Raw genomic sequence first — 13,178 nt, 5'->3', positions numbered from 1 at the left:
TACACATTTATTCTTCCTAATTGGCCTTCCTGTTCATGTTCCAGGTGTATGACTCCAAGTTGTCCGAAATAAAGAATCGGAGGCAATCAGATACACTCTCTAGGAATTACCCGTTTTTCACCTTTGAGTCCAGAACAAAAAAATATTTTCCAAAGTCTGCAGCTATTTGTAGTGGCTTCCAAATAGTATGTATATGTCTGCACACACGTAAAAGCTCCAGTTCATGTTGAAATCTGAGGATGTTTTTCATACAGACTCAACCCCACCTCTCCTGTCATGCCACTTGCCTGAACATTCTGTGGTTCTCACCTGATGGAAGTGCCTTTTTGTCTGTTCTGTAGCAATTAGAGTTCCCTAAATGGGCAGCAGTTTCTAGTAGGAGAATATCTTCATGGCATAGCATGAGGATTTCAGTTGCAGGATCCTTCATGTTAGTATGTGTACACAGTTCTCACCAAAAATGTCACAAATTATGCTGATGCAGCTGTTCCCATTTTTGGAAAGGATCTTATTCCCTGTAACACAATGGTCTGCAGTAATAATACTGAAAATAGAAGGGAAAGAAACTATGGATCATTGGGATGCTTTAGATACAATAACTTACTGGCTTTTTTCATAAAATTTCTATATCCTTCGTAACAATCAATAGTGAAATTGAAAGGTCAAGGCTATTCCCAGATTTGTGGCATGACTGTTTTTGCAACCCATGATATATAATTTCACAGTGGTTTAATTTCCCTCACCCTGAAAACCAAGTTGGGTCATTCTGGAGCACAGATCAAATTTTAATTCTGAGTTCGTTGCAGATTTTGTCTCCTTTCATCTAGAATGTAATATACATAAAACTGCCAAGCAGGTTCCTAGTAGTCATTGGCAGGGGAAAGTATAATTTGGATTATAACCAAATAATGGAGATGCATCTCTTTTAAGCCAGCAATGATTTGAAAATGTCAGTTGCAGCTTTTTTTCTAGTTTCAGTGGCTGCTAAATAAATAGCACCATTCACTCTGTGTCATTCCAGCAAGGATTTGAGAAACCATGTGACTAAAAGTTGGTAATGCAACCTTTACAAACTATGAGTGGTTTCAGATTAAAGCTACCGCTTCTTTATTAAATTTGTGTTATTGGTCTTGAATAAGAATGGTAAGTATAGCAATAATTTCTTTTGCATCTGTTTGAAAAACAATAGTAGCTTCTAAACACGTGTAAACCTGTTCCTTCTGTAGGAAGACAGTAGCGATGATGGTGGCCTTCTGGATGATAATTGTAATTCAGAAATGGGACAGTGGCACCTGAAGCCTACCATCTGTAAACAGTAAGTATTAAAAACATTAAAATTGAGATTTCATATAAAAGTTTATGAAATTGTCGAAGACAGTAATTATGGGAAATGGTCATACATCAGTGTTCAGACACTTTTATTAGCATGTTATTAGTGTTTGAGAGAGAATTTTATACTTAGTATCATCTTCAGTGAGCAGAAAATTTCATGAGTGAAACTGCTACTGATATGGAAGCATTTGGGGTTTCTGTTAAGCTTCTATTGCTTCAAGGCATATGAAAATTGTTTCTTCAAATAAGGCTGTTCTTCAGTAGCTTGCACGTAGATTCCTACAAAAAGAAGGTGCAGAAGCATATTCAAATGTAGCTTTCTGTATCAAAAAGCAGATTAATGTCTTAACTAACTTAATGCTGAAGAAAACCTTAGTCAGTACTCAAAACGAGTACAGGAAAATGGAAACAATTTTTAACCGCTCCCATTTCCTATCAGAACGTGTTCTAGCTGTTTATTGTTTCTGTCTGTAGATTTTTTTTTTTTCTAATAAGATTGTTCCATGGCACTAAATTCAGTTACTTTTTTTTTTTTTAATCTGTCTAACTGTTTTGGACTTGAAACCTTTTTTTTACTTTGTATATTTGAAACCCAGAAAACTATTTCTTCATAATCATTGGCTGCAGTTGCTTGCATTTTGGTGTGACAGAAATACATGATTCCATATCCTGAAATACTGTTACTCATATTGCTGTCTGACTATTTCCTTTGTATTTTTTCACAATTTATTTATCCATTTTCTTCTTTGTGCGTGTAAGGGTTGCTAGAAAGAGAAAGGCTTTCACAATGCATGCTTACGATGCACCATAAGAATAAGAATAAAATTACATATTTATACATGGTATGGAATGTGTATGACTTACTGTTAATGGATTTTATGAAGGGATAAAAATACATCTGTGTTGTGAGTTTTAAGAATATTTATGAGCTACTGATTACAGCTTGGCTAAATTTGTCCCATTCTGTTGATAGATTATCCGTACATAATACTTCCCTCAGACAGTATTTTAATCTAAACATGGAATTTCGTTAAGATATTTGGCACTTAAGTATCAAAAGTGATTAAGGGCACTTAAATGCTTTACTATGTAACAGCCTCCTTCACCCAAAGTATTGGATTGATCATTTTAAAGAATCATTGCCTACAAGTAAAGGCAAATGTTATTCAAGTGATTATAGGCTTATGCCTAAAAGATTTCATACGTGTAAATGAATTTATAAATGCAAACAAACCTAGACATAAATGCATGCAGATATTTTATCTGCATTTACCAGTTTGCAGTTTCTATAAAGGATACCTTGTCTGAATGTATGTGTATTAGAAAGGAGAAAGCAGAGCTCTGTGAAAATTGATTTACATCCTATTTATCCCTCAGAATACATCCAGCTGTGCCATATAAGGCAGCTGATATGACTGTTCTGTTTATAGCTGCTGCAGAGGTGGTGTCCTCTAGGCCAAGGGACAGGATGCACACATCTGTAGTGGACAGAAGTCTTCAGGCAAACTTGGTAGTCTAGAAAATGTTTGTTTATGGATATGTTATTTTTTGAAAGTTTTTCAAATGGAGTACATGTGTGCTTTGTGCATAACTACCAGGTAGATTTCAGATTCATTGGCTGGAATAATTTCTTAAACATGCAACACCTAGTGTCATCTTGGGTGCTACAGACTGCCTCATCTGCCCTCCAGCTGCTACTCCAGAAGGATGTTTTTGGGTTCTAGCCCTTAACTTTCTAGTCTCTGGCCAGAGTCCCAGATACCTTGTGCGTCTAGAAGAGTACTAGACATCTCAGAGGGTTTTAAGCAACTAGTTTTTGCCTGTAACACACTCTTTCAGTCTGACAGTATGCTCAGTGTATGGTTAAATCTAGACAGTCTTTCATTTAGCTATCCCAGTTAGGGGATTATAGCAGTGCTGGTGAAACTTTATAGTACTGACCTACTTTTGTTCAAGGTCACCCCACTGTTTCATAGCTAGTTGTGTAACATTGTGCTTTACAAACTGCTGTAAAATACTATGTACTTAAAAGTTGCATTCTCTTTTAGGCCCTGCATTTTGCTTATGGACTCCCTGAGAGGGCCTTCCCGGTCAAATGTTGTGAAAATACTACGGGAGTAAGTTTCATGTCTGGGTTTGGGGGTTGGTTTTCTGCAAAATTCTTCAAGAACCAGGAAGTTTTGATTGGCATGGTCTTTTATCATAGATATCTAGAGGTGGAATGGGAAGTCAGAAAAGGCAACAAAAGAAGCTTTTCCAAAGATGTCATGAAAGGTTCCAACCCAAAAGTGCCACAACAAAACAATTTCAGTGATTGTGGAGTGTACATACTGCAGTATGTGGAAAGCTTTTTTGAGGTATGTGATGTATCCCTGTTTGTATAACTATTGGGGGTAGGTTTTCTGGTTTGAACTACTAAATTGTAACAGCTATAAAAGGCTGTGTAGCTCTTATACCTATTTATTAGATTATGCATTATAAACTAGTGTATACATAATATTTTTTGGGAAATAAACTCATCCTTTTTAGTTTTATATATGCATCAGAAATTGGAAGCCAATTTGAAATAGGCTTTTTTTCTAAGAGAATAAGAAAATACATATAGAGTCTTTCTTTTGTGTTCTTACTGTGCATACTCTTTAAAATAACTCAGTAAGAACCTGAGTTCAAATTTGAGTTCTAAATCTAACCTAAAGATGCAGGACAAAAAGCTGGTTCTTTTCTCCCTAAGAGTTGTGATTCTGAGTAAATTCACTAATATGATACAAGTAGTTTTTCTTTAACTTGCAAGAAAACATGCAAATGGAATCATTACAGCTAAATGTCTTTATTCCACTGGAGAATTTGGTTAAACACTTAATGACTTTAACTGTCTTGATCTTTCACAAGTGGTGGAGGTGTTGACACCATCAGGTCTAGGGGAAGGAGAAGTGACAAGTCGTGAGATGTTGCCTGTATTGGACACAAACTCTGTTTGAAGTCCATGGTTCTTGAGACCACTAAACTGTCCTGTTACTGAACCTTTCCTGGGGAAGTGTCTGTTTCTTCTCTGTTCCTCCATCCTCCCCATGTTCATACTTCATATGAGGGCAGAAAGGCTTCTGCAGAGCGCGTTCGTGCAGATCAAAACCAAAAGCTTTTGCTTTACCAGTGAGTCCTTGAAAGATTAGAACCATCCTCCTTCCTCTTTTGTACTCGGGAGATATGAGGAGCAAGCAGGTTTTAATAATCTTACCCCTTCCATCCCCTTCCTTCTTGCAAATGGATTGCTGAATCTCTCGTCCTGTCTGGTCTTACAGTATGCAGCAGCATCACCTGTCAGTGCACAGGGATGGCATTTAGATGCGTCAGGTAGCAGATCACAGGGTTTTCACAGAACTAACACTGGTGGGGAGGGAAAACCCATACTGGCTGCATGGTACTTCACTGCCATACAGTTACTGAACTAGTAAGTTCAGCTGCTAATGTATTTCAGAACTTGCACAAAGTCTCATTGTTTCCAGCAGCTGTGCAAACTGAATGGGAGCATGTGGGGAGGGGTGCTTAATTTGATGTTTGTGGACTATTTAGGCACATCCTATTCTTGTTTGTCGATTTGTTTAAAATACCTTGGTTTTAGTAATAATGGTTAAAATCATGGTGTGTATTTTTTAAAGCCATGAATCCTTGGTAGGTAGTGTAACAAGGAGTATACCTGCCAGCTGTCACAGCAAGTACTTGCCAGCGCTCCTTCAACACCATGCCTGTTCAGCTTTGCCGTTAGGCCCAGGTGGGACACCTCTGCCCTGCCAAAGTAACCCCCCCCGTTTCCTGTCAGCAATCCGGGCTGGGCCGGGTCAGGAGGGCTGCTGCGGTGCAGCTGCCGCCGCCAGGGGGCGCCGTGGTGCCGCCTCAGGCGGTGCCGGTACGCGGAGGGGCACTGCCGCCGGCAGGCTTCAGAGCTTCCGGCAGGAGCCGTGGGACAGACCTGGCAACCCAGCACAAAGTGCACAGCTGGCTTCTGCCCTTGCCCCTGCTCTTCTTCCCCACAGTGAACAGTAACAAAAAGCCCGTGTTCAGATTAATGTAAACTATCTTTCTATTGTGTTAACCACACTAAATGTGTTCTTACTCCTTTGTCTGACCTATTTCATGGTTTTTACCCATGGTTTTCTGCATCTTTTTTCTTCATCTTTAGTGTCATTCTTCTGAAGTCTACTTACTGCTGGTGTTAAGTAGCTTCATTGGCAAAGTCAGTTCAACATAGGAGTTACTTTATTGCCATTTTATCTAGCTGATGTTCTGTTTGGAGGTAAAATGATGCTGCTAGTACAGTATATGGCATTTATTGATTTGTTCCCATGCAGAATGTCACTAGTTGTTTCCCCAAGTAGTCTTGTTAGTGTTAACTCAGTGGATGAATGTAATTAGAATCATAGAATCATAGAATAGTTAGGATTGGAAAGGACCTTAAATTCACTCAGTGTAAACCGGAATATACAAAGAGAGGAATTTCTTTGAGAGAAAACACTATTCCACAAACTGTTGTTTGGTTAGGGTGAAATTGTTGTATGGTGTCACAGAAGTGGCATAGATAATGACTCATAATAATAATTCTCTTAATTCTTTGAATGAATAACCTCTAGCAGGAAAACAAAATGCAAGTACAGAAAGGATTGGTGGTAGCCAGAGGCTTTTCACTGACCTTGCTTTTTACGGTGAAATGTTAAACTGACTGTACTAGTTGCTTATGGTCTTACAGGTTATTTATAAGAATAGGAAAATTTGGCCGCTGATTCCTAATCAACTCTAGATAGCTTGATCGGTTTTACCTTAATTGTACATGTACAAAGTATGCAAATCATAGAAATTTTGTTCCATGCAGATAGAATGAGGTGAGGAAGAATGTGCTTTTCCCCACTACAGTTCTCTCCAGTCTTATAGGTTGTAACTTCTTACTGTAATATCCAAATGACCTTGCTTTTCAGAATCCCATTCTGAGTTTTGAGCTACCAATGAATTTAACAGACTGGTTTCCACGCCCAAGAATGAAAACCAAAAGAGAAGAAATACGAAAAATAATCCTGAAGCTGCAGGAACAGCAGAACAAGGAAAAGAAGGGACAAAAGGATGCAAGTTCAGTGGAAAGATCTTTGCAGGAAAAAACAGAACAACTTACCAACAGCAGCTCAGACTGAGTGTTGTATCTGTTTGCATGTTTGCTCCACAATCAAAACTGAAATATACATTTTTGTCTGCCCAGACTAAAGATTTGGCGTATTCTCTGCTCAAAGTCACTTGGGAATGTTTAATGCTTGTATAAATGTGTGTCATAAAATGATTTAATTTCCACAAAGATGTGTATTAAGTAAGCGAGTCTGTACATATGTTAATGAGGCCAACTTTTTCAGCATTTGTAATTACGTTTTTTCCACTTGTTAGGGAGCTTTTGTTATGTATTTCTGTTAATAGAACTTAAATAGCAACTTCTAAACATAAAGCAAATAAAGAAAATATTTATAGGATAAAATGGGTAATTTTTTATTTTTCAGTAAAGTTGTAATGTCACAGGCTTAAGTAACACATAGGAAATTATTTGGTAGTGAGATAATTAATTCATATTTTGACCCTATTTAGTTGCCCTTTACAAGATTATTCTGCTTGCGCTACAAACAATAAGTGGGTGTCTCAATGTACCATGGCCTCAGAGAGGGTGATCCCCATCCTCCCAGTATTTTAAGTGTAGGCAGTGTAATAGTTAATAGGACTGCTTCAGATTTGGGGTTTAAAAGATACGCCTTGCAATGAAAATAATTCCACCCTCGCTTCAGTGGGACGGGCTAGGGAAAGGGGGAGAATGCTCTTTGACCAGAGATAACTATTCAAGCAGTATTATAACAGTGATTTCAATGAAGTGATCTTGAGTGATACTATTAAATCATATTTTGTGGATCCCAATTGTTGTACAGGTGTATTTTGAGGCTTTCTTCATTATAAAATTGTATTTTGGTAAGTGTACTTGGAATAGCAAGTTGCCCACCTTACATTTTCTATGTTACAATTCTGAATGTTACATTCATATGTGCTTTATCTAAGTAATGAACATTTAAAAAGAAAAAAGTGTATGATTACTATTTTTTGTAATATCCACGCAAAAAAAAAAAAAAAACCAAACCACAACAGAATACCAGTGTTCATTGCTTGATTGTTTGTTCTTGGCTTTAGGTAGCATCAGACTAATGTTGGGATTTGTTTGGATATTTCCAGTGTATTTTGATTTTACAACAATCTGAAATGCCATCATTGCTTAAACGGCAAACAGCCTTTTTGCCTTGTTAAAGAAAGGCTTTGGTATTCAAATGAGGAAAGGAAAAGATGGTTTGTGCAAGGGGGTATACATACACAGTCTTCTAATACAAATATCTTTGAAAGGAACCAGAAACTGTCTCTCCCCAGGAAGAAGTCTGTTGGGGGGAGAAAGATGGACCTCCTGCCCCTCCTTGCAGATAGTATTTTCTCTCCTGATTTTCCTACCGGGAACGTCATTTGTCATTCCCTTCTCCCACAGAGAAGCAGCAGAGAATTCGTTAGCTGAACTCTTTGTGTCCCCGAAGACCAATTTTTATACACAAGATCAAATCTAACCCCGTATACACGTTCTCCATGAGTTTTCATTCTCACTAAACCCTGAAAACATGGCTGCTAAGGATGTTACTACCAGGGCATTTCTGCATAGACAGCTGTCTGTGTGAAACCCTCTGTTTACAAGGGGGCTCACTCCCCAGCGCAGAGTGATTGCACATAGATTGCACGGACTGCTCAGCTCTTGTACAGATAACCTGTGGGATTTAGAGGAGGTGTTGGTTCCTGCATCTCTTTCCTCTTGCATAGACCCTGGGCCCCACGGAGAATATGTAAGCACCACATACATACATTATGTTAGAGATAGCACCTACACGGGTTTCTAATTGCAAGTATGTGGGGGCAGTCTTCTGGATTACAAATTAAATATGTGCCATGCACACCTCCGAGTTGTTTCCTCCATCAAATTTATCCAGTATGGTTGCTGTTGTTGGGAAGAATCTGTGATAAAATAGTTTTAGGTGGTTTCCCTACAGGCTCTGGTATATCTGACTTTAGTGCAACTGACTTACTGGAATAGTAGTTTAAGCAAATGCAAGTAAATCAGCTATGGCTTGTAGAGAGGGAAGGAAAAGAATTTCTTGGAAATACCAAGCAGAGACAATTGCAAACAGAATGTATTCCTTCCAAGTCTAGTGTTTCCCAATGGTGTGTTCTAATTATATGGAATATATCCAGATTTGATCAATATAATAGCTTGTTTTACTTTTTCTAACATTTGTGATTCAGATTCATAATTTGATGCTGTAGAAGGTTCTCTTGCTAGGAATGCCTGGAGCTTCCTGCATTTCCTTCCTCTTTCCTGTCCTCTCCTTCTTCCTCCCTCTACTTTTTCAAAGCTGTGAAGAAAGTGTTTGATTTATTATCATTTAATGTTAAAGGTCTCGAAATCTTCAGTCACATACAGCAAGCTCGTATGTTAAATATAGGAAATTTATTTTTTTAATAAAATGTGACATTAATAGAAAAAAATGCAGAGAATTAAGAATGAGTTATTTAAAACCTTACTGAAAAGTTTAAAAAGCTCACTACTGCATGCTTGTAAGGTATTTGTCCTTAATGCAGTGGTCAGTTACACTACAGTGTTTTGCAGTCTTAGCAAGGAGTTTCACCAGTGAGCTTTCTGAATCACATTTATTCAGTGGAAGTTAGTGGGGGGGGGGGACTAGAGGTGTTTGTTTAATAATTATATGGCAACACATCCACCGAGGCAAGTGTAAGTTGTATGTTCCTTTATAAGCTTTTTAAGATTACAAATGCCTTAAGAGTAGCATGAGTGCATTCTGCAGTGTAAGCTATCAGATGGCTGCCTAATTAAATGTATCTGTTCGGATTGTTTTTCACATCAGGTAGAATAACAGTTAAGAATTCTTATTAAAGTTTTAGATCACGTAGCATAAAAAATGCATGTACTTCTGGTGGATAGCTGCAAAAGCAGAAGAGACATCTAAGTAGTCCCTTGTGATGTTCCTGTTTTTCTTGCTTACAGAACTGAGCATGCTCTGTAAAGACCAGAGAGTTCAAACATAAGAACTGTGATGTTGATTTTTTTTGAGGTTGAATCTTAACTTCCAAAACAGTCAGTAGAGTTGAAAAATCAAGCAAACTACCCCATGATGAGAAAACCATGCTGTTGTTGGGGGTTTTTTCCTCTTTTTTTGTTGGCCATGTATTGCATAGCAAATGAGTAAAGCAGAACAAGAAGCTATTGCATGTATGATTTTTAATTTCTCTTAGTGTAGTTCCTCTGGAAATTGGAGTGAACTACTAGACTTTTCTGATGAACAAACTGCAGCAGTTTCTTTACTAATTTACTGTCATTTTTTACTCGGATTTTTAAGTAGAGTGTATTTTCATTGCTCACTCGTTAAAGCTTTACATTGTCCTTCATTGATAATGTGATACTTGTGGTCTAGCGTATATGAACAGAAAAAGCTGCTGTGAAGGTGCTTGTTCTTTGGAGTCCTCATTCTTGGGGTCACAACGATGAGAGGTGCTGGAGTCTGGATAAAAGATTTCATTTCGGTATGGCACTTCTTATAACAGCCTGTCTTCCGCATACTCAGTACCCCTGAAGAACCTCTGTGCAGTGACTTATGTTCACAAAGGTGCTTCTCTTCCCCAAGTCTTCTGACTTCCCATCTACCTCTGGAAATCAAAGGGGAACTGATGTTACGAAGTACAACTTTGAAACATAAGGGGTGACGTAGCAGCTATTTCCCTTATCTTTCACCACCATATTTTTTAATCAACTCGTTTCTGCTGAAGTCAGTCATACCTGCCTGAAGATGTGATGAAAGATGTCTGTTTCATAGGCTCCAGTCTGGTCAAGTGAGGATGTAATCTGGGAAGTGACTGTTCCCTCTGTTGTGGCCTCTTGCAGTTTTCTGACGGGCTAGATTTTACTTACTTTTATCAAATTTACATGTGGACTTGCACAAGCCTGCCATTACAAAAGGAAAGTTGGTAATGTACACCATAGCTAGGGGAGTCTTTATTCAGCTGTGCAAGTTCACTGCCAGCTGCAACCTAGATTCAAACAGTCAGGACGCTGCTTTGCTGGGTCTCTGGGTCTCGCTTTCCTTTTAGTTTTTACCTTGGCTTTTTCCTGTGTGGCTCATAGTTGATGTTCCTGGAGGAGAGTAAACAGCACTATTTGTGATGGAAAACATTTAAGAAGATACATGAATATATATGAACAGAAGGTTATATGGATTAAAAAGTATCCATATTTATTGTAGCGAACAAGAGCCTTGTCTGCCTTTTTTTTTTTTTTTTTTTGTCTTTTTCATGTCTCCTTATTTTGTTGGGTTTTGTGATCAGATTCTCTTGAGAGTTCTTTGGGTATGACTTTACCCAAAGAAATCATCAGTGTGTAATGGTGACTAACTCAGGGGAGGGAAGAACACTTTTAAATAAAAGATTCTTGTGTATAAGGAAAACAGCAGCAGGGGAAAAAAAAAACAAACACAAAAACAAACAAACAAAAAGAAACAAAAAAAAACAACAACCCACAAACAAAAAGGTGGATGTGCTTTAAAAATTAATGGTTTACTTTAACGGAATAGTCAAATCCAGGTAGTATATGTGTCAATTTGCCCAGTATTATAGATGTAGATAGTATTTAAAAAGTCAGTCTTCAGAATGAGATTCTCTTTATTGTACGTAAGCTGTCTCAATACCTGTCAGGTTAATGGGAGCCGGACTGGTTTGTTTCAGCTGAGTACTTTTTCCACTGTGGGCAATAAGGAGTCCACTTAAGGGGGAGCACCCTGCTCCAGCCATTGGGAGCTTCCTGGGTTCAGAATCTGCTTCGGATCTGGTCTTTAATCTAGAAACTCAAGCATGTTAGGTTTCCCCTGTGGTTTAACTTGGTGAAATTTATCAGCTGTTTACACAAAACTCTATCTGTTTAACCATATTTGAAAGTTCAGGATCTTGGTTTACTTTTGCACATATACTGATGAAAGCTAAATATATACGTACTAAATATACTGATGCCAACTCACAGCAGTGGTGTGCAAACTGTTACTACAAACCTCTTTACCTGTTGTCTACTAAATACAACAGTTTTTAAATCAAACTCTCTGACACTGCTGTTTACATGAGGTTTGTTCTTCCTACCTCAAATTTTTGAAAATTACCATTGTTTCCCTTACCTTTACATGTACTTAAGCAGGAATGCAGTGGTAGCATGGATAGGGACACTAGTAACTCTTGGACCAAACCTACAACAGTGATCACAGAATCATAGAATGGTTTGGTTGGATCTTAAAGATCATCCAGTTCCAACCCCCTGTGCCATGGGCAGGGACACCTTCCACTAGACCAGGTTGCTCCAAGTCCCATCCAACCTGGCCTTGAACACTGCCAGGGATGGGGCAGCCACAGCTTCTCTGGGCAACCTGTGCCAATGCCTCACCATCCTCACGGGAAAGAGCTGCTTCCTAATATCTAATTTAAATCTCTGTCAGTTTGTCCTGGGTTCGGCAGTAGCAGTCATTTTTCTCTTTCTTGGTAGCTGGTGCAGTGCTGTGTTTTGACTTTCAGCTGGGAACAGAGCTGAAAAACAGTGTTTTGGTTTGGCCAAGGTCTTTGTGGGTCTCATGCTCTGCCAGGGAGGAGGGGAAGCCTGGAGGAAGCAGAGACAGGACACCCGACCCAAACTGACCAAAGAGGAATTCCATACCACAGCACGTCATGCCCTGGATGTAACTGGGAGTTAGCCGGAAGGGCAGGTGGACTGCAGGGTTGGAGGAGGTATCGGTTGGTGCTTAGTCGGGCTGGGGGGGAGCAAGTTATTGGTCACCTGCTGATGAGGTGTTGTATTCTCTTCCCTTGCTATTTCCTTTATCATTACTATTATTGGTGGTAGCAGTAGTGATTTGTGTTATACCTTAGTTACTAAACTGTTCTTATCTCAACCCGTGGGAGTTGCATTCTTTCTGATTCTCCTCTCCATCCCTCCAGGAGTAGGGGGAGGGCAAGAAGGGGGGGGAGTGAGTGGACAAGCTGTCTTGTCTGGGGTTAAACCACGACACAGTTTAAAGCCATTCCCCCTTGTCCTGTCCCTGCACTCCCTTGTAAAAAGCCCCTCTCCAGATTTCTTTTAGGCCCCTTTAGGCAGTGGAAGCTGCTCTAAGGTGTCACTGGAGCCCTCTGTTCTCCAGGCTGAACAATTCCAACTCTCTCAGCCTTTTTTTCATAGAACAGGTGCTCCGGCCCTGTAGGAGCTCTCAGGAAATACTTGGGAATTTGAAGCTCTAGGATGAGTGCATTATTTATGCAGCAGGCTGAAAACTAAGTATTTTAGCTCTATCAAAATGCATATTCTGTAGCTTCAAGCCTGGAAATTTATTTCATGCTATACATTAGTAATATGCAGGACAGTGTGTTGGTTTGGTAACAAAAGATTAGACAGGCTCATCCCAAAGGAGCAATATTAAAAGCATGACAATTTTCTCACAGAAAATTACACTAAATAGGACATAAGTTGCACTGGAATGCAAACAAATGGAATATGTTTCTTACTTAAACGTTCCTTCGTTCTGAAATCTAAACTGTTTTGTAAACAACATTGTCATAGTATCTGTCTGTGTTACAGAAGGGCAGTAAAAGGCCGTGAGAAGTTGCCCAGCTTCCTCCCATCCTACAAGACCACTGAAGTTTTCAGACTTCAGACAAAATCTGCAGTGACTCCTTACACTGCAAATGGATATTTAGGT

At 39.0% G+C, this 13,178-nt stretch overlaps 1 protein-coding gene across 7 annotated transcripts in view; it reads left to right on the top strand.

The window, feature by feature from the left end:
* The window catches only part of SENP6 (SUMO specific peptidase 6), an 80,504-nt gene extending 71,579 nt beyond the window's left edge, over positions 1 to 8,925 (top strand). For 5 of the 7 annotated variants that reach the window (XM_061358401.1, XM_061358397.1, XM_061358398.1 and 2 more), the window contains 5 exons: positions 45 to 185; positions 1,227 to 1,315; positions 3,381 to 3,449; positions 3,539 to 3,689; positions 6,300 to 8,925. In XM_061358401.1, coding sequence (XP_061214385.1) covers positions 45 to 185; positions 1,227 to 1,315; positions 3,381 to 3,449; positions 3,539 to 3,689; positions 6,300 to 6,509 — 660 coding nt within the window. In that variant the 3' untranslated portion in view covers positions 6,510 to 8,925. The remainder of the gene's footprint in view (positions 1 to 44; positions 186 to 1,226; positions 1,316 to 3,380; positions 3,450 to 3,538; positions 3,690 to 6,299) is intronic. The other 2 variants (XM_061358403.1, XM_061358400.1) reach the window with 1 other exon arrangement.
* The last annotated feature ends 4,253 nt before the right edge of the window (positions 8,926 to 13,178 follow it).

This window comes from Neopsephotus bourkii, unplaced genomic scaffold (genome assembly GCF_033783945.1).
Source record: "Neopsephotus bourkii isolate Nb327-2 ecotype Australia unplaced genomic scaffold, CSIRO-AGI_Nbou_v1 NB_941, whole genome shotgun sequence".
Classification (NCBI taxonomy): domain Eukaryota; kingdom Metazoa; phylum Chordata; class Aves; order Psittaciformes; family Psittacidae; genus Neopsephotus; species Neopsephotus bourkii.
This window is presented reverse-complemented; position numbering and strand designations above follow the sequence as displayed.